Raw genomic sequence first — 24,998 nt, 5'->3', positions numbered from 1 at the left:
AGAAATTTTGACTGTACCGTACCAATGGTGGCAGACCTAGCGAACCGCTTAGTGCGCTTAGGACAATCAGAGATAGCATGAGTGGAATCACCACAGTAGATACACAGCCCATTCAGACGTCTGTGTTCTTGCCGTTTAACTCTGGTCAAAGTCCTATTGCACTGCATAGGCTCAGGTTTAAGCTCAGGTAATACCGCCAAATGGTGCACAGATTTACGCTCACGCAAGCGTCGACCGATCTGAATGGCCAAAGACATAGACTCATTCAAACCAGCAGGCATAGGAAATCCCACCATGACATCCTTAAGGGCTTCCGAGAGACCCTTTCTGAACATAGGTGCCAGCGCAGATTCATTCCATTGAGTGAGCACGGACCACTTTCTAAATTTCTGACAATATACCTCTATCTCATCCTGACCCTGACAAAGAGCCAGCAAATTTTTCTCTGCCTGATCCACTGAATTAGGTTCATCGTACAGCAATCCGAGCGCCAGGAAAAACGCATCGATATTACTCAATGCAGGATCTCCTGGCGCAAGAGAAAATGCCCAGTCCCGAGGGTCGCCGCGCAAAAAAGAAATAACAATCAAAACCTGTTGAACTGGATCACCAGAGGAGCGAGGTTTCAAGGCCAGAAATAATTTACAATTATTTTTGAAACTCAGAAACATAGTTCTATCGCCAAAAAACAAATCAGGAATAGGAATTCTTGGTTCCAACATAGCTTTCTGATCAATAGTGTCTTGAATCTTTTGTACTCTTGCCGAGAGCTGATCCACAAATGAAGACAGACTTCTAATGTCCATCGCTACACCTGTGTACTGAACCACCCAAATGTCTAGGGGAATAAAAAGGCAAAACACAGTGCAAAGAAAAAAAAATGGTCTCAGAACTTCTTTTTTCCCTCTATTGAGGATCATTAGTACTTTTGGCTTCCTGTAGTGTTATGAAAGGCAATTCAGTACTACAATGGATATAGCGGTCAGAGCACATACAGTGATCTGACAATAACCCAAAATCATAGAACGAGCTCTGAGACGTGGGAACTCTGCAGACCGCAATCCCTAATCCTCTCCAAACAACACTAGAGGCAGCCGTGGATTGCGCCTAACTCTGCCTATGCAACTCGGCACAGCCTGAGAAACTAACTAGCCTGAAGATAGAAAATAAGCCTACCTTGCCTCAGAGAAATACCCCAAAGGAAAAGGCAGCCCCCCACGTATAATGACTGTGAGTTAAGATGAAAAGACAAACGTAGAGATGAAATAGATTCAGCAAAGTGAGGCCCGACTTTCTTAACAGAGCGAGGATAGGAAAGGTAACTTTGCGGTCTACACAAAACCCTAAAGAAAACCACGCAAAGGGGGCAAAAAGACCCTCCGTACCGAACTAATGGCACGGAGGTACACCCTTTGCGTCCCAGAGCTTCCAGCAACAAATTAGACAAGCTGGACAGAAAAAATAGCAAACAAATAGCAAAGAAGAACTTAGCTATGCAGAGCAGCAGGCCACAGGAATGATCCAGGGAAAAGCAAGTCCAACACTGGAACATTGACAGGAAGCCAGGATCAAAGATTTAGGTGGAGTTAAGTAGAGAAGCACCTAACGACCTCACCAGATCACCTGGGGGAGGAAACTCAGAAGTCGCAGTACCACTTCCCTCCACCAACAGAAGCTCACAGAGAGAATCAGCCGAAGTACCACTTGTGACCACAGGAGGGAGCTCTGCCACAGAATTCACAACAGATTCCCAACTCGCTTCCAAGCCGGCCGGACTATACTAGCACCTGTGATCCGCTAACCTGGACTGTGGCTGCCTTAATTCTACAGTAAAAAGGTAAAGAAACTGCAACCCTTTGTCCTCAGTTTCTTGCTACACTATCTACCATCTTTATCTATACACCAGGTGCCCTGTGGACTCAGCTTCACCTGTGGGAAGCTATACCATCCCTGCTGCCACAACATCACCCCAGAGTACCCCTTTAAGAAGCATCGGTCATCCTTGACCAAATACCACATGTGGCGTCATGAACACAAACTTTATTTCCCATTTCAAATCCCCTTTTACATGGGCACCCAGGGCCATGGACCAGGTCGCCGCTGCCATAACACATCCCTTTAAGTACCGGACCCGGAGCTGAGTACCCCACGGCCCTGGTGGGTGTTCCACCCTGTGCTTGCCACCCACTGTCCCAAGCCGGTGAACGCAGGTCTTATCGGGTGACGTACTCTCTGTCCCCTCTACCCACTGTGTTCACCTTTTCGGAGAATAGGTGCAAATGTGGCTGCTGCACCTGCAATCACAGCAGCCTCCGGATTGTTAGCGGGAGCCTGAATTTTTCCCACTAATTCAGGGGCTGGTTCTCCTACTGCAGCCTGGTCCCTCCACCTGATGCTAGTAAGCCTGGATGCGGGCCCCACAAGTGGCTTCAGCACTTCACATGCCCCTGAGACCCCTTCTTGCTTCCTGAGAGCTTCTTGCTTTCTTTCTCCGCTCAGCCAGTCAGGAACTGCAGACCCCCACGTCTGCTCAGCTCCACTTCCTTTCTCAGCCTCCCTACTGTCTCACTCTGTGTGTGTTTAACTCCCCCCTCTTTCCTACCTTCTCCAAACACTTTCCAACACTCTTTCCTATCCAGACTGGGACGAGGCATCCTCCCTAAGTGTACACCCAGATGCCTCGTCTAAACTGGTGTCTGTTAGTTGTGAGTGTTGGAGTTCTGTACAATGTCCCCTCCTTACCAGAGAGTTGGGATGCCACATCTCTGGCTGAGATGCAGCACCTCTGTAGCATCTGGACCTTCAGGGGTGCCACATATTCACATCCTGTTGCATTTGCATTTGGAAGCTGTTGCTGTGAACCTATATCATGCGGACAATTGCACTCAAGACAGAAGAGAAATAGGCTGAAAAAAAAATCAAAGAGATAGCAAAATTATTATACAGCTAAGTAAATTATGCAAAAAAAGAGCAGTGAGCTTGAGAACTCAGAAAATGTTGGCGTCTACGGAAGACATAGTGCTGGATGAGTGTAGAATCATTTCCATGGGGAAGAAAAACCCTTTCACAACATCCACCAAGTGGAGAAAACTCTCCAGGAAGCAGGTGTTTCAGTCTCTAAGTCTTCCATAAAGAAAAGACTTCATGAGAGCAAATTCAGAGTGTTCCACACAACGTGCAAACCATTAATCAGCCTGAAAATTAAAAGGCCAGATTACACTTTGCCAAAAACCATCTAGAGAAGTTAGTCCAGTTATGGGAAAGCATTCTTTGGACAGATGAAACTAGGATCAACCTCAGTAAAGATGACAAAGCTTCACAAAGGAGGAAACTCAGCGTTTGGTGACATCCGTGGCTTCCAGAGTTTTGGCAGTCACTGCCTGCAAAGGATTCTCTACAAATTATTAAAACTGAATATTTTATTTATGATAAAGTTAATTTGTCCAATTACTTTTGAACCCCTGAAATGAGGAAGCTATGTAGAAAAATGGTTGCAATTCATTTTAGAAGCAATATATTTCCCTTTTTCTTACAGCAGTCATCCTCCAGGATGCTAGGAGCAACGTCCTGCTGATCTGATCCTAGTCCTGTGCTTGCATTCCCAATATCAGCCAAGAATGCATATTTACTAGAGTGCTCAGGATCGCCTCCAAAGAACTTTTTCCACCTCTTCTTTTTCTGATTATTGCCCAGCTACTGTACTTACCAATTCGTCCTTAACTTGACCACATCCACAGTACTGGCCTCAATCAGAGCTGCCTAAAAAGTATTAAAGGGACTCTGTTAGCACATAATGACTGTACAAACCAAATACAGGTGCCCAGTAGTGATGAACGAGTATACTTGTTGCTCGGGTTTTCCCGAGCATGCTGGGGTGATCTCCAAGTATTTGTAAGTGCTCGGAGATTTAGTTTTCATTGCCTCAGCTGAATAATTTACAGCTGCTAGCCTGGCTGAATACATGTGAGGAATGCCTGGTTGCAAGGGAATATAAAATATTAGATTTCTTTTATTTTTCTTCCTTAATCAAAAACTTCAATCACACACAGAAAAACATACACACAATTCTCCCCAAAACAATTTAAACAACTTATCACAAACTTATATTGTGTTCAACTAGGCACTTTCTCCTTGCACTTAGTTGCAGGCCTGGCTCAACACAACAATGATAGCAGCATATTATAACTTGTATTTGTACTGTACCCAGGGGGCTAAAAAATAGAACTGTATCTACCTATACCTCTTGTCTATCTGCTCCACTTACTGGGTGCTGAGCAGGAACATTTTGGATATCCCTAACTTTTACTACCTGTGATGCAGTGACCCATGTTACAGCCAGGGGGCGCTGTATGCGCTCTTCAGGATACGAATGGAGGCATATCTGTAAGATGATAATGAAACAGTGTCCGGCATGATTGTAAATGGCCGGTATGTGTCACAGAGGGAGTCTGTGCTGCAAGCCTGTAGTATTGTTAGTCTGTGACCTGTAGTCCCACAAGTATTTGTATAGTTTGTAAAGGGAGGCTTGCAGGGTTAGCTGGTGAGGTGGATGGGACTAACTAGACAGACACACCTCCAGCTATGGGAGTGGTTACAACTATGTAATGTGATCAGGGTGGGGGTCACATGGTTCAGAGTGCATGGCCTGTGTGTTGGAATGTCCTGGAGTGGACTGGATTCCTGGAAGCACCTGCTGAGGTTAAGGACTAAAGGGTCAGTGTGTTGGAATGTCCTGGAGTGGACTGGGTTCCTGGAAGCACATGGTGTGACCATGGACTGAAGGCCTGTGTGTGTTGGAAGAGCCTGGGACTGGTCTTCCTGAAAAGCGCACGGAGAGGTTGTATCTGCAGAGCCTGGGACAACTACTGTGTTGGGGAAGCTACAGTTCTTACTGCGGGTCTGGACTATCTGAGGAGCCCTGGTCACAAGGACGGTGATTCCAGTGAGGCAGCTTTCCCCTGGGAACCAGCACTGACAAGAGTCAGTGTGTGAAGCCAGAGCTCCTGTAAGGTAACTCCAAAGAAAGGGGGTTACGGGAAGAGACGTATCTGCAATTGGAACAGCCTGTCGGTGGTTAATGTGTTCTGTTGATGTAAATAATGAACTGTTTGTGGTGTGGTTAATGAAGATTAATAAACCGGATAGACTGTTTATGTGGAGAAACCGTGCCCGAGTGCTTCAATCCCATGCCAAGCGAGTGTCCCCCAATCCACTCAGGTAGCGCTATCTCACATACCCTTCTTTCATTATACTCGCATGCATTGATGTATCCAGATACCTTATTTTCCTTAGACAAGGATAAATGTACAGAGCTCTTACTTTCTAAATATCCATTTCTCGTGTTAATTTTAATGGCTTTAAATGAAGCCAAGGTGCCGCTTTACTTACATATTCTTTATGAGGACATTTTATAGAAACTATATGACAAATGTCTATGCGCAAGAATTTCAAGTGCTAGAGTTTGCCTTCATTTGCCTGGATAAACTACGTTTTGAGTTTAACTCTGGTCTCACCAGTATGATGTAACATTTAGGGAGGAATATGCAGCCTAAAATGCCAGAACTTGAAGATATCACAGCAAATATTTCTACAAGAACAGTATTTTTCCCAGTAGCACTCATGTAGGATGGGATGAAAGCCACCCAGACACTGCAGACCACCAGCATGCTGAATGTGATGTTCTTAGCTTCATTAAAACAATCTGGTAAATGTCTGGCCAAGAAAGCAACAATGAAACTAATGGCAGCCAGTAGTCCCATATAACCCAGGAGCATGGAAAAGGCCAACATTGACCCTTCATTACACTGAAATATGATCTTGTCCTGATATAAGTGAGTGTTCATCTCTGGGAATGGAGGAGAAGTAGATAACCAAATGATACTGAGTAACGCTTGGATAAATGAGCAGAAGAAGACCACACAGTTCGTAATCCTCACGCCAATCAATCTTCTCCAGGAACTTCCAGGTTTGGTGGCCTTGAAGGCCATGTAGACCATGATGGTTTTAGCCAGAATAGAAGATACAGCTACAGAGAAGATGATCCCAAATGAAGTCTGACGAAGCATGCAGGTGACATGTGTAGGACGACCCAAAAACAAAAATACACAGAGGAAACTCAACATGATGGAAGCCAGGAGAATGAAGCTCAGGTTATGGTTATTTGCTTGAACAACTGGAGTGTCTTGAAATAGAATGAAGATTCCCAAAATTGCAGATGTTTTAAGAAAACATAAGACAGAAATTGCACAAATTACAAGAACTGCAGGGTCATTTTTGTAGGACAAATATTCAATAGGTTTCGGTACACATTGATTGAAGTCGTTTGGCCACTGATCTTCTGGGCATTTATGGCATGACACACTGTCTAAAAAAGAAGAAAGAAAACACTAAGACTTAAAGGGAACCTGTCACCTCAAATTGGCGGGATATGTAAATGCTTTTTTTCCGGTTCGATGGGCGGTGTTTCGTCTTCATTTCTCCACCCCATCCATGCCTGTTGTCCGCAATATGTTCGTGAATTATAGTACTTGTCCTCCATAGTTCGCACGTGCACAATGCAATCTTCGCTCGCGAATGCGCAGTATGTATTGCCCAACTGCGGGAAAAGTCAAAAAGCATTACTGCGCATGCACCCGTGCACTTTGTCCCAGAACACAGCAAAATACTTCTGGGACATAGTGCATGTGTTAGGGGTTGAGTTCCTGCCTCTGCACAGGGGGAATCTCGAGCCATCTCTGCTGCAGTCTCCCATTCTTCTCCAGCCGCAGTGGAGTCTGCTCAGCAGAGACGTCGGTCCCAGCGTCTCACTCAGTCTGACTCTGTGCAAAGGGTTACTGCTGCCTTTCCAGCTTCTGCCATTGAAGTCAGTACTGGGCAGCGGTGAGCAGACTTTTTGGGACTAAGTCCTACTTTTCCTCTTCTGATCATGCCCAGGGTAAGATCTCTCCTTGGAGATCAAGGATCACATGCTTAGATACTGCAGCAAATCCCATTGGTCCTCCAGGAAGGTCCTGAAGGTGCTCAACTTCTGTGGCAGCCTCCCATTGGTCCTTCTGGGAAGGTCCTGTACTTGCTGCAGCTATAAAAGGTTTGCATGACCGCACGGCCATGCGCTCGTATCAATCTAAGTTATGTGCTTTGCGCCAGTGTGGTTATGTGTGTATGTATTCAGGGACCTGGCTGAAATAAGCCCCTAGAATACTGGCACCTCCGGTGTGTAGATTGTGTGTTGTGTATGTATTCAGGGACCTTGCTGAAATAAGCCCCTAGAATACTAGCACCTCCAGTGAGGAGATTGTGTGTTTGCATGACCACTGACTGCTACCAGGTCGGCAGTTAGCTTGTGCTCCTGTGAGTCTAACAGGGCACAGTGCTTTCCTTTCACGGCGACTCTGTGACGTAACAGAGCTAGCTTATACCGCCAAATAGTGCCACCATTCACTAGCAGTAGGTTCCTCCTGCACGGTGGACCCCGGCAGCGTATGCATTAATAATAAACATCTATATTTACTCAGTTCGTTCCGCTAGCCCTAACAGCATGGACGCATGCACAGTAATTCTTTTCAACTTTGCCTGCAGTTGGGCAAAGCATACCACGCATGCACGAGCGAAGATTGCATTGCGCACATGCGAATGATGGAGGACAAGTACTCTAATTCACGACCATATTGTGAACAACAGGGATGGATATGGGGTGGAGAAATGAAGACGAAACAACGCCCATTGGACCCGAAAAAAAGGCATTTGCATATCCCGCCAATTTGAGGTGACAGGTTCCCTTTAATACTGTATCTTTGGAACAAATGTGATCACTCACGGGCAGTGTCCTCTCTCCTTCTGTAATTGTGTGTGCCTTGTATTGCTCATGTTTATTGTACTTGTCTATGTATGCCCCTTTTTTCACATGTAAAGCGCCATGGAATAAGTGGCGCTATAAAAATGAATAATAATAATAATAAGCCATTTTAAAGGTTTATGATGAAACCAGATTTTAGAAATTTGGTATCTGTAAGTTCATCAAAACGCAACTGCTTCACTCATCCAAATAATTCAGACATTGTTTTTCTCACCACACATTGTACTTTATTTTAATGATAAGTATAGGTAAAAAAAAGTTTATGTTTTTGTATTAAAATAAAAAACTTATTTTCTCTATGAAACCCCAATTTACAAGATACAGTATATACAGTTTGTTGTATCAATGTTATTATATATATTTTTATCTTTTGATTTTTTCAGTTTGACATAAAAAAATAATGCAATTTTGAAAATATTTATCAAGAATTTTGCTTTATTCACTTTGCCATATAGAAAGAGCAAGTGATGCCAAAATGAAAGAATGTTCCCAAACTTGAAAACTACCGCATTATGAAAACTACAATACTCAAGGAATTTATCTCTGGATATGATCAATTCAGTTCTTTTAACTTCATGGCTAATTATAAAAGAAAAGTATAGCTAGGAGAGTCACCCAGTAGGTAAAACTTAACTTTTAATCACTAAAATAAAATGGACACACACATGACGCATAAGAAAGTGCTTGTGCAAACCAGTGCTCTATTAAAAATGGTTTGGTCTCACCATCAGAAACGGACAAGGATCCACAGCAAGTACCCCTAAAAGGTCATCTCAGGAACAAATGATACACGGGGGGTTGGGGTATAAGGTAATTTTTCCCCTAACTCCCTGTTGTGCACTTGTAGTACTACTGTCCTAACAAGGACAGGCCCCAAGTGAACCCCGCTATGGATAAACCGCCACCAGAGAAGAACTATAATATAAGTAACTCAGATCTACCTCTCTGGCCCAGATGGCACCTCTCTGCTGTCCAGAATTCCGAAGTGTCTGTCAGCCATATCCTCCTTCTTCACCTCTTGCTTTCTAAAACTCAATGTAGACAAAATTGAACTCATCATCTTTCCCCCATCTCACATATCCCCCTATCTGACCTATTATGGTAAACGGCATCACGCTCTCTCCCGCACCTGAAATCCGCTGCCTCGGGTTAACTCTCGACTCTGCCCTGACCTTCAAACCGCACGTCCCAACTCTTGCCACCTCCTGCCGCCTCCAACTTAAAAATATTGCCAGAATCCGTTCCTTCCTCAGCCCACAATCTACCAAAACTCTTGTGCATGCCCTCATCATCTCCCGCCTTGACTACTGCAACACCCTCCTTTTTGGCCTCCCCGCTAACTCTCTTGCACCACTCCAGTCTGTCCTCAACTCTGCTGCCCGGCTAATCCACCTCTCTCCTCGCTACTCCCCTGCTTCTCCCCTCTGCAAATCCCTCCACTGGCTCCCAATTCCCCAACGAATCCAGTTCAAACTACTAACACTGATCTACAAAGCCATCCACAACTTGTCCCCACCCTATATCTCTGAACTAATCTCCCAATATCTTCCCTCACATAATCTCCGATCCTCCCAAGACCTCCTACTCTCCTCCATACTTATTCGTTCCTCACACAACCGCCTCCAAGATTTCTCCCGAATATCCCCAATCCTATGGAATTCCATGCCTCATCACGTCCGACTATCCACCACCCTCGGCTCCTTCAGACAGAACCTGAAAACCCATCTCTTCAAGACAGCCTACAGTCTGCAATAACCATTCTGCCGCCTTGCCATCGCCAGAGCCACCGCCTCGCCAGAGCTGCCACCTCGCCCCTACCTTCTGCCTCTTCCCCACTATCCCATAGAATGTAAGTCCACAAGGACAGGGTCCTCTCCCCACTGTAAACTATATCTATAACTCTGTATGTAACCTCCTTTCTCATGTACCGCACCATGGAGTTAATGGTGCTATATAAATAAATAATAATAATAAGGTCTCCCTACGCATTTCCTCGCCACTGTTGGGGATTCATCAGGGGAGTTTATAATGAGGTAAAGCTAGTGGGCCAAATGGCAAAGATAATACCTAATGTGAAACTTAAAATTAAGTGTCCGTCTGCATAATGCTTGCAGTATTTAAAAATGGCATCTTTTAAAAGACGTTTATTTTCCCTTGAGTTCAGAAGTGTCCTCAAAGTGGCACAAATCCAAAATCTAATGTTATTTCTATAATCTAAGGACAGATGGTAGTTTGTGCCTGGAAGTGCAGATTGAGATTACTTTTTCTTTATATGTTTTAAGGGACTAATTTTGGTTTACACAGGTTTTGCATTTTCAGAATAATAAAAATACATTTTATAAAGACTCCATTTTGAGAATTACATCCTTCAATTTTTTTTTAAACCCTTTACCCCCAAGGGTGGTTTGCACGTTAATGACCAGGCCAATTTTTACAATTCTGACCACTGTCCCTTGATGAGGTTATAACTCTGGAACGCTTCAACGGATCCCGGTGATTCTGACATTGTTTTCTCGTGACATATTGTACTTCATGACAGTGGAAAAATTTCTTTGATATTACCTGTATTTATTTTTTGAAAAAAAAAAAAAAAGGAAATTTGGCGAAAACTTTGAAAATTTCAAATTTTTCCAAATTACTTAATAAGTAACATTTCCCATATGTCTACTTTACATCAGCACAATTTTGGAACCCCAATTTTTTTTTTCAGGTAGTTATTAGGGTTAAAAGTTGACCAGCAATTTCTCATTTTTACAACATCTTTTTTTTAGGGACCACATCACATTTGAAGTCACTTCGAGGGGTCTATGTGATAGAAAATACCAAAAAGTGATAACATTCTAAAAACTGCACCCCTCCAGGTGCTCAAAACCACATTTAAGAAGTTTATTAACCCCTCAGGTGTTTCACAGGAATTTTTGGAATGTTTAAAAAAAAAAATTAACATGTAACTTTTTTCACAAAAATATTACAGGTCCTTCTCAAAAAATTAGCATATAGTGTTAAATTTCATTATTTACCATAATGTAATGATTACAATTAAACTTTCATATATTATAGATTCATTATCCACCAACTGAAATTTGTCAGGTCTTTTATTGTTTTAATACTGATGATTTTGGCATACAACTCCTGATAACCCAAAAAACCTGTCTCAATAAATTAGCATATCAAGAAAAGGTTCTCTAAACGACCTATTACCCTAATCTTCTGAATCAACTAATTAACTCTAAGCACATGCAAAAGATACCTGAGGCTTTTATAAACTCCCTGCCTGGTTCATTACTCAAAACCCCCATCATGGGTAAGACTAGCGACCTGACAGATGTCAAGAAGGCCATCATTGACACCCTCAAGCAAGAGGGTAAGACCCAGAAAGAAATTTCTCAACAAATAGGCTGTTCCCAGAGTGCTGTATCAAGGCACCTCAATGGTAAGTCTGTTGGAAGGAAACAATGTGGCAGAAAACGCTGTACAACGAGAAGAGGAGACCGGACCCTGAGGAAGATTGTGGAGAAGGACCGATTCCAGACCTTGGGGAACCTGAGGAAGCAGTGGACTGAGTCTGGTGTGGAAACATCCAGAGCCACCGTGCACAGGCGTGTGCAGGAAATGGGCTACAGGTGCCGCATTCCCCAGGTAAAGCCAATTTTGAGCTACAGAGAAGCAGCACTGGACTGTTGCTAAGTGGTCCCAAGTACTTTTTTCTGATGAAAGCAAATTTTGCATGTCATTCGGAAATCAAGGTGCCAGAGTCTGGAGGAAGACTGGGGAGAAGGAAATGCCAAAATGCCTGAAGTCCAGTGTCAAGTACCCACAGTCAGTGATGGTGTGGGGTGCCATGTCAGCTGCTGGTGTTGGTCCACTGTGTTTCATCAAGGGCAGGGTCAATGCAGCTAGCTATCAGGAGATTTTGGAGCACTTCATGCTTCCATCGGCTGAAATGCTTTATGGAGATGAAGATTTCATTTTTCAGCACGACCTGGCACCTGCTCACAGTGCCAAAACCACTGGTAAATAGTTTACTGACCATGGTATTACTGTGCTCAATTGGCCTGCCAACTCTCCTGACCTGAACCCCATAGAGAATCTGTGGGATATTGTGAAGAGAAAGTTGAGAGACGCAAGACCCAACACTCTGGATGAGCTTAAGGCCGCTATTGAAGCATCCTGGGCCTCCATAACATCTCAGCAGTGTCACAGGCTGATTGCCTCCATGCCACGCCGCATTGAAGCAGTCATTTCTGCCAAAGGATTCCCGACCAAGTATTGAGTGCATAACTGAACATTATTATTTGTTGGTTTTTTTGTTTGCTATTAAAAAACACTTTTATTTGATTGGATGGGTGAAATATGCTAATTTATTGAGACAGGTTTTTTGGGTTATCAGGAGTTGTATGCCAAAATCATCAGTATTAAAACAATAAAAGACCTGACAAATTTCAGTTGGTGGATAATGAATCTATAATATATGAAAGTTTAATTGTAATCATTACATTATGGTAAATAATGAAATTTAACACTATATGCTAATTTTTTGAGAAGGACCTGTACTTCCGATCCAATTTGTTTTATTTTACCAAGGGTAAACCACTGTGTAACGGGGACTACCAAGCGGAGATACCTTTTTCAGTACCACCCCGTGTTTCAGGAGGTCCACTCTGCTTTTGCTAGATTCTGAATGAAGGACGCTGGCTAGGATTTCTTGATTACATGGGAGTATATAAAAGCTGACTGCTACTCCAGGTATTTCCAGTCTAAAAGAACACACTTTATTTACAACACACAGAATATATAACACAGATACACAGGGCAGGCCAATAGAAAAAACAGGCCAGACATACATTACAATAACCGCAGGGGGCCGGAGCCTGCTGGTATTTACTGTGGGAATTACAAAGGTGGGGGAGGACAGAAGGGGGATATCGTGTCCTCTCTGCCCAGGGGCGCAGCCTGTGGACTGATGCATTTCACATGGAACCTATTATACATAATATATATATAGCATAACATATTCTTGGTGCTGGGGGTTCTGTAACACGGCTCCCCTTTTCAGCGACGCGATCGGCATACACAGTCTGATACTTAACGGATCGGTTTGGGGATGACCGAAGTTTATGGGGTTGGTACAAGTTCCGTTTGTTGACTTAGTCCATCGGCGTTACCATTTTGTTTGCCGGGTCTGTAGTGGATTCCAGATTCTGAGTGAAGTCCAGAGGTTGTAGGGCTACACTCCACCGCAGTAATCTGGCGTCTCCGGAGACCCGATTAAGCCAGACTAGGGGATTATGGTCCGTTAGGAGGGAAAACTGTCGTCCATACAAATATGGTTGTAACTTTTTGAGTGCCCATACTATTGCCAGGCACTCCTTCTTGATGGCCGCATAGCTTACTTCACGGGGCAGTAGTTTCCGACTCAGGTAAGCTACCGGGTGTTCTTGGCCGTCCGGCCTGACTTGGCTTAGTACTGCCCCCAATCCAAACATAGAAGCGTCTGTGTGAACCAGGAAACGTTTAGTTGGATCGGGTGCTGCCAATATAGGGGTATTGGTGAGGGCGTCCTTTAGCTGGCGGAAGGCTTCCTCACACTCTGGGGTCCAGGTTACCTGGTGGGGTTGGTTCTTATGGGTCAGATCAGTGAGGGGCTTGGCCACGCTGCTGTAATTGGGGATGAATTTCCTGTAATACCCCGCTGTCCCTAGAAACGCCATTACCTGGGTTTTAGTGCGTGGGGTGGGCCATTTGGCTATGGCCTCAATCTTGGCTGGTTCTGGTCGCTGTTTCCCACTTCCCACCCAATGCCCTAAATACTGAACCTCTGCTTTGCCCACGTGACACTTGTTTTGGTTCAGGGTGATTCAGGCCTTGTGGATCCTGTCTAATACTGTCTCTAGGTGATTTAGATGCTCTTCCCATGTTGCGCTGTAGATGGCGATGTCATCCAGGTAGGCACACGCATAGTCCTGGAGACCATCCAGAAGCCGGTCAGCCAGCCTCTGGAAGGTCGCCGGGGCAGTCTTCATCCCGAATGGCATAACTCGAAACTGGAATAAGCCAAACGGGGTGACAAATGCCGACTTGGGAATAGCATCAGGACTAAGGGGAATCTGCCAGTAGCCTTTGCATAGATCAATGGTGGTCAAATACTTTGCCCCCGCCAGCCAGTCTAACAACTCATCCACACGCGGCATGGGATACACATCCATCACTGTTTTCTCATTGAGCTTACGATAGTCTACACAAAACCGTGTAGTCCCATCCTTCTTGGGCACTAACACTACGGGGGATGCCAAGGGACTATCTGACTCTTCAATGACCCCTAAACGCAACATCTCTTGTATCTCTTGTCGCATCCCTTCTCGTACAGACTCAGGGACACGGAAGGGGGGTTGTCGCAGGGGGGTCTGATCCCGGGTCTCAACCTTGTGTTGTGCCAGGTGAGTGTACCTGGGTTTCCCCGAAAACATCCTCTGTCGCTGCCTCAACAACTCCTCCGCCTGCTGTCTCTCCCGGGGGCCTAGGTCTTCACCCAAGTGTACCTGGTCCCATGTTTTAGACTGAGTCCTCTCCCCTAAGACATCAGGCAAGGGAAGTCTGGCTAAATCCTCTGCTTCAGGTGCACAGATGGCCACTACCTCTTCAGGGCGCTCCCGATAGGGCTTCAGCATATTCACGTGGAACATGCGGATAAACCTGGGGTCGTCACAATCGGCAACATTATAGGTGGTGTGTCAGCTATTTTCCCCACTACCTGGTAGGGCCCCTGCCAAGCAGCTTGGAACTTGTTCTGCCTAGTGGGCTCTAACACCAGGACCTTCTGCCCTATTTCCAAGGTGCGCTCTCTGGCCCTCCGATCGTACCATACGCGCTGGCGACGCTGGGCCATCTGCATGTTCCCACGTACAGCCTGGGTCAGCTCCTCTAGGCGGTCCCGGAATTCCAGCACATAGGGTACAATAGGAACCCCTTCTATGATGCCCTCCCCTTCCCAGTGTTCTAGCACAAAGTCTAGGGGTCCCCTTACCCGTCTCCTGTATACCAGTTCGAATGGAGAGAACCCCGTGGATTCTTGGGGCACCTCTCGATAGGCAAACAGGAGGTGAGGCAAGAATTTCTTCCAGTCCCTGTAGGTCCTGGTAAAAGTCCCAATGAGTTGTTTTAACGTCCCGTTAAAGCGTTCACACAACCCATTGGTTTGCGGGTGGTACGGAGCGCTTCTAATGGACTTTACGCCACACAGCTTCCACAGTTGGTTGGTCACCTCTGCTGTAAACTGGGTACCCTGGTCTGAGATAATCTCCTGGGGAAATCCTACCCGTGAGAAAACCTGGAGCAGGGCAGCCGCCACCGTCTCTGCCAGTATGTTAGGTAACGCAACCGCCTCTGGATACTGTGTGGCATAATCTACCACTGTCAATATATACCTTTTCCCTGACGGACTGGGTTTGGCTAACGGCCCTATCAGATCGACCGCTACTCGGCTAAATAGTTCCTCCACAATGGGGAGGGGGCGTAATTTGGCCTTGCATCGATCTCCCCTCTTGCCAATGCGCTGGCAACTGTCACAGGTCTGGCAGTATTGACGGACATCATAGGTTACCCCCGGCCAAAAGAAGTTTTGTGTCAGACGATGCCTGGTGCGACTGACGCCGAAGTGCCCGGCCAAGGGTATGTCATGAGAGATTCGCAGTAACTCCTGCCTATACTTCTTGGGAACTACCAGATGTCGTTTTATAATGGAGCTGGTCCTTGTGTGGTGCTGCTCTGTGATCCGGTAGAGGAGTCCCTGCTTCCATATAAACTGTTCCCCTTCCAGTACCCCTCTCCCCTCCTGTACCTTCCCACGATATCGTTCCAATGAAGGATCCTCAAGTAACTCCTTCTTAAATTCATCTGGGGTGGCCCAAGAAATGTGTCTGGCTATGGGAATACGTGTAGGGCTGGGATGTCTTACCTGGGCCTCCTCTGAGTGTGATTCCGCCTCAGCAGCTCGAGCTTGTCTCCGGGTGGTCTCAGGATATGTCTCAGCCAGAGGGGCAACCGAGAAGGCAGACAACATGGGCCCCAAGTCATTTCCCAGCAAAACGTCTGCAGGCAAATCCTCCATCAAGCCGACCTCAACAAGGCCATCCCCAACTCCCCAGTTCAGGGGAATCCTGGCAGTGGGCAGTATGGCTCCTCCTGCTACACAGACTGCCACTGTCCGGTCCGTCTTCTCTTGGTCCCGGACGAGATGAAGCTTAAAGGGTCAAAGTTGCTCCGGAATCTCTTAGTCCCTGCATGCATTTCCCATTAACCCACACGACCTGTCAATGCTGTTGTCGATTATCTGCCCGGGCTGCCTGCACGGGGTCTACTTCATGCAGCACTTCCTCCATGTCTTCCACCCCTTGGTTAGTTGTAGCCCTCAATGCCGGGTCAGCTTTGCCTTGGTAGCAGTGTACAGCGGCCCGGCGGAAGGTAGCTGTTCCCGCCTTTGGCCACTGGGTATGCTGAGTCCGGTTGGGACATTGTCTTTGCAGGTGGCCCAGCTGACGGCAGGTGTGGCATCGTGCCCCAGGGGAACTGTGGTAGGCCGGGTTTCTAGCTGGTCCCCCTACAATCTTCGGTGGTTTGGGGCCCTCCAGGTCCATGGGCGGACCCCTAGTGACCATCTTTGATCCGGACAACTGAGGCCTCCTGGCGTCATGATGTTCATCGGCCAGACGAGCAGCTTCCTCAAGAGTCATTGGCCGCCTGTCCTGAAGCCATTCCTGTGTCTCGGGATTTAGTCCATTAAAAAATCGTTCTAACAAGAAGAGCTGGAGGACGTCCTCCTTAGTGGTTGCTTGGCTCCCTTGTACCCACTGTAGCAGTGACCGCCGTAATTTACAGGCCCATTCAGCGTTGGTATCGGTTACTCGTTTTATAAGTCCGTGGAACTTTTGGCGGTATGCCTCTAGTGTCAGCGCATACCGGGCCAAGATCACTTCTTTGATCCGCTCATAGTCCATACAGTCCTCATCAGGTACCGTGCGATAGGTGTCCGCTGCCCGGCCTGTCAGCTTGCTGGCCAGAATTTGAACCCATTCCTCCGGCTTCACTTGATGAAAGGCACACTGCCGCTCAAAGTCCTGCAGAAAGCCATCAATGTCTTCCTCTGCCTCCCCCAACTGTCGGACGGCATTATACTGGATCTTTTTGTGGCTTACTGTTGAAGGTACCTGGTCGGAGGCCAGAGCTCCCCCTGCTCGCTGACTCTCCTCTCTCCGCTCTGCCATCTCCATCTTGGCCAGCTCCACTTTGGTCCGCTCTGCCATCTCCATCTTGGTTAGCTCTATCCTGGTCCGCTCGGCCATCTCTTCCTTCAGATCAGTACGCACATCAGCAATCACCTCTCGTATGATCTCTACTGCAGGGTTTGGGCCATAGAACGCCAGTCTGTTCTTTACCTCCCTCTGGAATTCAGTCTCCTCCACGTTCACATTGGGGGGCGCTGCACTGTCGTGTTCCATGATGGCTGCTATCAAATCCGCTTTTGTTTTGTTGCTGGCGATTAACCCTCGGGCTTCCACCAGATCTTTTAGTGTAGTCCTCTTTAACTTCTGGTAGTTGTCTTCCATTCTTTCCTTTCCTCCTGTAGAAGGGGTATCACATCCCACTGCTGCCACCAGTGTAACAGGGACTACCAAGCTGAGGTACCTTTTTCAGTACCACCCCGTGTTTCAGAGGTCCACTCTGCTTTTGCTGGATTCTGAATGAAGGACGCTGGCTAGGATTTCTTGATTACATGGGAGCATATAAAAGCTGACTGCTACTCCAGGTATTTCCAGTCTAAAAGAACACACTTTATTTACAACACACAGAATATATAACACAGATACACAGGGCAGGCCAATAGAAAAAACAAGCCAGACATACATTTCAATAGCCGCAGGGGGCCGGAGCCTGCTGGTATTTACTGTGGGAATTACAAAGGTGGGGGAGGACAGAAGGGGTATATCGTCTCCTCTCTGCCCAGGGGCGCAGCCTGTGGACTGATGCATTTCACATGGAACCTATTATACATAATATATATATAGCATAACATATTCTTGGTGCTGGGGGTTCTGTAACACACTGTTTGGGAGCATGGCAGAGCTCGGAAGGGAAGGAGCGCCATTTGACTTTTCAATGCAAAATTGGCTGGAATTGAGATCGGACGCCATATTGCATTTGCAGAGCCCCTGCTGTGCCTAAACAGTGGAAAACCCCCACAAGTGACCCTATTTTGGAAACTAGAGCACCTAAGAAACTTATCTTGATGTGTGGTGTGCACTTTGAACTCCCAATTGTTTTACTAATGTTGAGCTGCGAAAATCAAAAAATATTTTTTTTCAACAAAAATTATCTTTTAGACCCCAATTTAGGATTTTTCCAAGGGTATCCGGAGAAATTGGACCCCAAAAGTTGTGCAATTTGTCCCTGGACCGGTCCATGACCACTCCTGGCACATAGTGCCGGATGTCAGCTGTGATAATCAGCTCCCCCCATGAGCGTGGCTGATCGCATATGATATACTATCCCATCAATGGTCATACGGGCCCAAGGTCACCTCGACGGGCTAGTGCGTCTGATGTCAGAAAGGGGTTAAAGTTAAAGGGGTTTTTCCTCAAAGTAAACTTTAATCAATAGATACAATCTCTATGACCAACATGACAACCAATAGAGCCATGTAAACATAATGAATATTTAAAATCAATGTAAGTGGACAGTACCCCTAAAGCAATGTCAAATGTTATTTAACAAAGAAAAAGGTGCAATACTGTCAATGGTATGTCCGGCAGATGACACAGCATATGAGTAAAATGGGATGGAAAAAAAAGAGGAAGCTCCTAACAGTCAGAAGCAGGGGATGGGACACCTCCTGACACAACCCTGTGCCTGTCACTAAGCTTCCCTAATGCCCTATGTGGGTCCTTCCTCCCACCACCGTCACACGTGCTTAGTCGCTAACTGTTGCTAGTGCACTGGCTGGCAACGACAACAGCCTCACCACTGCAGATGATATTACACAGGAAAAGAGACAAACAAGGGACAGACAAAAGGATACAAGTCAGCACAGAATGTGCTTCTAAGCTCCACAGTAGCAGAGTAAATGGCACCAGGATAACAGACCTCCAACAATGGCAATACCACAGTCACAGGTGAGCTCCACACACCTAGCTGGTCTGCATAGAAGAAAACTCTATAACCAACAATCAGCCTGTGGGTCATGTGACTATTTAAAGGGAGGTGGGAGTGGTTACCACCCAACAACAGGTGACCAGCTTAATAGAAACTGCCAGCAAAAGACAGACATTAACTCTTGCTGGATCAAAGTAAAAAAAAAATTTAAATTTCAGCAGACTCATTCTGCAATAAATTTCCACATGCATAACCACCTGAGTCAAATAGCGCATAGAAAAAAATCGTAGAAATCAGGAGCACAGGTGTATCACCATAAATGGTGGCTTCCTCTAAGGTTTCCTGGTGTATAGCCACAGGAGTTGATTTCATCAGGGGTTTACTGCGAATGTTACTGCTTAGTACACTTTTAATGTTTCAATACTGCAATATTTATGTATTATCACCTGGATGTGTGTATTGAATCATTTTTTTCTTATTGAATACTATTTGGCAGCACTTTAGGGTTAATGTCCATTTACATTATTTTGGATATTTATTACATTTACAGGGCTATACCGATTATCATGCTGGTCATATGGGTTGTTCTGATGCAATGTGAAATTTTTAAAATGTTTTTATGTTTTTTTTCTACATTTTTGTGTTTGTTTTATAATAAATATTCATGTTATTAAAATTTAGGAAGTGCATTCAATCTTTGTACGTGACTTTCCTCTTTTTTTAAAAAAATCATAATGTTGTCGCATTTAGATTGAATTAATTTATGTTAAGATTTTTACCTGTTTTATTGGATATTTCTCCCTCTGAGCATTTCATACATAGAAAGCAGCATTTATGTGATCCTGGCTTTAGAGTTCTTTTGAAACCTGGAGGACACTGTTCAGAGCAAGTAGACACGGGAACCTATCACAGTAGAAATCAGAGACAGAGATACAAAATAAAGAAGTAAAATCATCATAATAAATAACAAATGAATGATTTTAAACTTAAAATATAATGCAAATTTGATTTTGATTACATTTGATTACAATTAGTGATGAACGAGCACTAAAATACTCGGGTGCTCGTTGCTCTGGTCGAGCAGATTGGAATACTCGGGTACTTGACCCGAACAATGAGCCCCAATGTAAGTCTATGGCAGTCCTGAGTATTTTTACCGGGATCCCCCCGGGGGGCCTTTTAAGGTCTAAAAAAATCTGAAATCAATGGGAACCCTGCTCAAATGACACAGGGACATCATGGGGATCGCATTCCTGACTCCTAGGTCTCAGCTGTGACCAATGTTGTCAGTGTGATGCCATTTTAACAGGCGCACAAAAAAACATACAAAAACGAACCAAAATGGATGTTCCTGGGAAATATGTTAAGGAACATCCTTTCCAGGGTAATAATTTGTATGTTAGGCAAAATAAAGACTCCCCCCCCAAAAAAAAAATGTACCTCTCCCACTTAGGCTTAGTTCACACGCAGCGTTTTTGAAGCATTTTTCAACTTTAACATTGATTTCAACCACTACAAATGCATTCACTGAGAAATGTCATTGTAACATGTAACACCCCTAGCTGGCCATGTGGGGTGTGACACATAAGCAGAACCATCTTGTGTCATTTATGAAGAAGGGGGCTCTTAATGTCACAGAGCCTTTTTTTGGAGGGGCGTCAGGTGGCATTAATCTTCTTAAAGGGCCATTATTAAACAGTGGGCCTCCTATGCTGTTATTGCCTATGAAGTGAGTGGCTGGGCTGCCAAGAATTACAACACACCCGAATACCCCTTTCCCGTGAAGTACAGGAGGGCTTCCTGAAAAATAATTTCCATTATAAGAAAGTGGGTCTCCCATAGTGTTTGCCTATGCATTGAATGCATGGCCTGCCCTGCCCCAAATTACACGCACCCCAATTAGCCTTTGAACCCACGTACTGGATGGCCACAGGAAAATCAAGTTCACATTATTCATTTGGTACTGCCATATTGTTTGGCTATGGCCTCTGCATGTACCATCAGCATCACGTCCACTTCCCCGTCCCCTGCCACGCGCCTTGCCCATTTTAAATGGATGACCACAATATTTTTCACATTCACTACAAATGACTGAATTTGGAACAAATGTATATGTGATCAGTGCACGTAAAAACCACAGTTTAAATTATCTGGACTGTAGGTAATTTTTTTTTTAAACTGTTGTTAATAACTAGGGTAAGACACAGGAAAACCAGTTCAAAGGAGCCATCAATCTTTAGCCCACAGATAGAGGAGGCGTTTGACAGAGATACCAGACTGTTCAATATATGGCCTGAATATTTTAATTTAAACAGAAAAATACCGTATAAACCAGTAACACACTGCAAAGAAAAGTGATTGTAGGCCTGAAATGCCCAAATTTGTACAGACAGAAAGATCAGGGGTCTGACAGAGAAACCACAATGCTCAATATGTGGCCTGTACTTAGATAGAGACCTCTTTATTTAGGGTTAAGCTTTTTTTTTGTCATGGGTGAAAGAATTTTAAGACAAAAATGTACAGTGGGTACGGAAAGTATTCAGACCCCTTTTAATTGTTCACTCTGTTTCACTGCAGCTATTTGGTAAATTCTAAAAAAATATTTCTTTCTCATCAATGTACACTCTGCACCCCATCTTGACTGAAAAAAAGCATAAATGTAGAATGGAATGCTGGAAAGGCTGTATGGGCAGCACCAGGGAATAGTGAAATTTCATCTACGGCATGCACATTGTGTAGGACAACACAACCTCACCACCAATTAGTGGGCCACCATGCGGGACGTGTGTGGCATGTTGCGCTGCTTTGAATACTCCACCAATACAGCCATCATTAGCATTAATATACCACTTATATGACGGCTGGAAAAAGCTATTCAAAATTATTATGGATGAGGTGGTGGCACTGGAGGAAGAGGAGCAGTGGGAACAGGGCCAATTCACACCGTTATCAGACTTGTCATCCACACATGTCTTGGAGATGGGTAACTGTCCTAACAGTGGCCAGGTACCCAACTGTACAGCCAGGGGACAATTTGGAAGGATGAGGAGGAACAACCATCTTCACAGCAGTGTGGCACTCAGAGCAGCTTACCGGCATCATTGGAGTGAGGCTGGGGGCATACAGAGTACCCATTTGATACACCTCCCACCGAGGACAGCTTTTCGTTGCCTCTGAGCAGCTTGTCCCACATGAACCAATACATGATGCTGTAATTGTGCAAAGATCGCTGAATTTCCTGTATAGTATACATACCCTGCATTTAATTGTGCAGTAAATATTCAAGTCAATTAGTAACACTCTAACAGCAGCAACAATGTGGGGGACCCGTTCGTAAACCCCCAACGTAGGCCCTTGGGCCACGCCAAATGAGTTTTTCTTCAGGTCTCTGTAAAACAACTGACCTGGGTATGCATAGTAACTGGTGCTGTAGCCACTGCAGTTTCAGTAGTTGTCATGGTGCAAACTGTAGTTTTGGTGAAGGCTTTAGGGGCTGATGTCACAGTTGAAGCGGTAGCTGCGACCACTTTGGCACTAGATGGCGCTGCTGGTGTCTTAGGTCTGGTAACCTTTAAATCAGGAGCAGTCTTTGCACTTCCTAACTTTCAAGGCGTACCATCCCTTGTCATCAAAATGCCCAGTGTAAGTTATACTGTCCCCTGGATACAAGTCCCTGTCTGGGTGTCCTTCCCTGAGGTGAGATTCCACATCTCTTCTGTTGACAAACACCTCTGATAACAGGTCTGGCTCCTTTATCAATCCCCAGCCCCTTTTTTGTCTGAAGGCCATTACAGTGCCCTGCCTCAGTGGAGCTTGGTTTGCTCATTGGTCTCTGCGGGTATGGGCCTTAGCTTGCAGATCTTTCTCATCAAACGCCTTGCGCCTGGCATTTCTTATCTTCCTCTTCCCACATAAAGGCAAGCTGCTGCTTATATTCTCCCCACATAAGGACCTCCATCACTTCACCTTACTTACTCTCCACCCCGGGAACCCAGTTAGATCCCGGGAACCCAGTTAGATCTGTTCTGGGGTCACCCAGCGGTATACTGTTTTCTCAGCATATACCTCTCTTGGCAGACTGGCAGTCTAAATCGGGGCTCCCAGGTAGCATTCTATGCCCAAGGCTGGATGCCATTCCCCAAGGATCTGAACCAGGTTGGGTTTACAGCGGTGCAGCAAACGGGCCCAATAGGAGTTCATCGGCTACCGGGGCAGGGTCGGTCTTCTTACCTGCCGCTGCGGTGTCTCTGGTGCCGGTCTCCTCCGCTGGAATCAGGGGGTGCCGGATAAGACGCTGCTCCTGCAGTTTCACCCTCAGCACCACTTTCCACTATATCACTGTGCTCAGCTGCATCCACATGAGTTGGTTGCTGAACTCTTCCAATTAACAATTTAACAGTCTCACAACAGTCTCTTGGGCGCACAACAACCAGTCCGCTGATGCCAAAATGGGTAGCCCGCCAGGGCCGTGGGGTACTTGGTACCGGGTCCGGTACTTAAAGGGATGTGTCACGTGGCTAAGACCCGGTCCATGGACCTGGGCACCCATGTAAAAGGGAAAGCCTTTAAAGAGGGTTTTATGAATAAAATTTGTGTTTGTGATGCCACCTGTGTTATTCTGTCAGGGGTGACCAGCGCTGGATAAAGGGTTCCATTGAGGTGATGTTATGGCAGTTAGGATGGTATAGGTTCCCACAGGTGAAGTAGGTCCCCAGGGTTCCCAGTGTGTAGATGGAGATGATGAGTAGTGTAGAAAGAAATGGAGGACACAGCTTTGCGGTCTCTTTACCTGGTTTACTGAAGACTTCAGGCAGCCACAGTCCACGGCACCAGATCACAGGTACAGACAGGGTCTGGCCGGCTTGGAAGTGAGTTCAGAGTCCCCTTTACCAGGTGGAGTTAGAAGCCTTCCTACTAGTGCGGTGGTGTAGTCCCTTGCTGCCTGTGGCTTCTGTCAAGGTCCTCACTGTTCTCTCTGTCCTCCCTAAAGGTTACGACATTAACCTGTATGACAGGTGGCTCGAGCCTTTTTACAGGGTCTCTATCATGACCCGGGCTCTATGCACCACTGTGTCTTCAGGTGTTAGGGTGGACAGGTGAGGTGTAGTCCAGCTGTCCTGCTGGTTTCTGCTGTAAGTATTTGAGTCCCTCACAACCTCGGTCTTCCGGCTACCGGTGTCTGCACTCTGCAGGGAGGTAGCTCAGTCGCAGCTATTCTTCCCAGTTCTTTCAATCCTGTGCTCCGCTCTCCTGTGCACTCACTACAATGTGTTCTTCTTTTTGTCTTCTTTCTGTCCAGGAGCTGCAGCACACTTTTAACTGCACGGCCCTTTCAGTCGTTCTGACACTCACTGTCTGACTGCTTTCTTCTCTGTCTCTCTGACAGACTGCCTGACTTTCCCTCCAGACCAGAATATATATATATATATAGGGGAGCCACCCTGTAAGTTGGATCAGAGCTCCTTCTGGCCCCTTCTGACCTGGAGTGTAAACATGTTGTGTGCTTTGTGGTTCCCTGATGAAAGAGATCTTACCTCGCTTCCAAGCATGACATCACTCTCCCTATGACCAGAGAGCATAGGCAGCATCAATAGTAAAAACTTGGTCACACATGGTTAATAGCGGCGGTAATGGAGTGAGTTACCCGCGGCATGATGCGGTCCGTTACCACTCGCATTAATCCTGTGTGAGCAATGACTGCGGGGAGTATGGAGCGGGCGCCGGGCACTGACTGCAGGGGAGTAGGGAGGGACTAATCGGACTGTGGCCGTCCCTGATTGGTCCCAGCAGCCATGACAGGCAGCTGGCGAGACCAATCAGTGACTTAGTAACATAGTAACATAGTAACATAGTTAGTAAGGCCGAAAAAAGACATTTGTCCATCCAGTTCAGCCTATATTCCATCATAATAAATCCCCAGATCTACGTCCTTCTACAGAACCTAATAATTGTATGATACAATATTGTTCTGCTCCAGGAAGACATCCAGGCCTCTCTT

General features: G+C 45.7%; 1 protein-coding gene across 1 annotated transcript in view; it reads right to left on the bottom strand.

The window, feature by feature from the left end:
• Positions 1-3,142: 3,142 nt before the first annotated feature.
• The window catches only part of LOC138657402 (vomeronasal type-2 receptor 26-like), a 145,188-nt gene continuing 123,332 nt past the window's right edge, over positions 3,143-24,998 (bottom strand). The window contains exons 7-9 of the mRNA XM_069745168.1: positions 5,514-6,364; positions 3,707-3,759; positions 3,143-3,194 (exon numbers count right to left, since the gene is read on the bottom strand). Of these exons, the coding sequence (XP_069601269.1) occupies positions 3,143-3,194; positions 3,707-3,759; positions 5,514-6,364 (956 nt within the window). The remainder of the gene's footprint in view (positions 3,195-3,706; positions 3,760-5,513; positions 6,365-24,998) is intronic.

Source organism: Ranitomeya imitator, chromosome 1 (genome assembly GCF_032444005.1).
Source record: "Ranitomeya imitator isolate aRanImi1 chromosome 1, aRanImi1.pri, whole genome shotgun sequence".
NCBI lineage: Eukaryota > Metazoa > Chordata > Amphibia > Anura > Dendrobatidae > Ranitomeya > Ranitomeya imitator.
The sequence above is the reverse complement of the archived record's forward strand: the minus strand, read 5'-3'. Positions and strand labels throughout refer to the sequence as shown.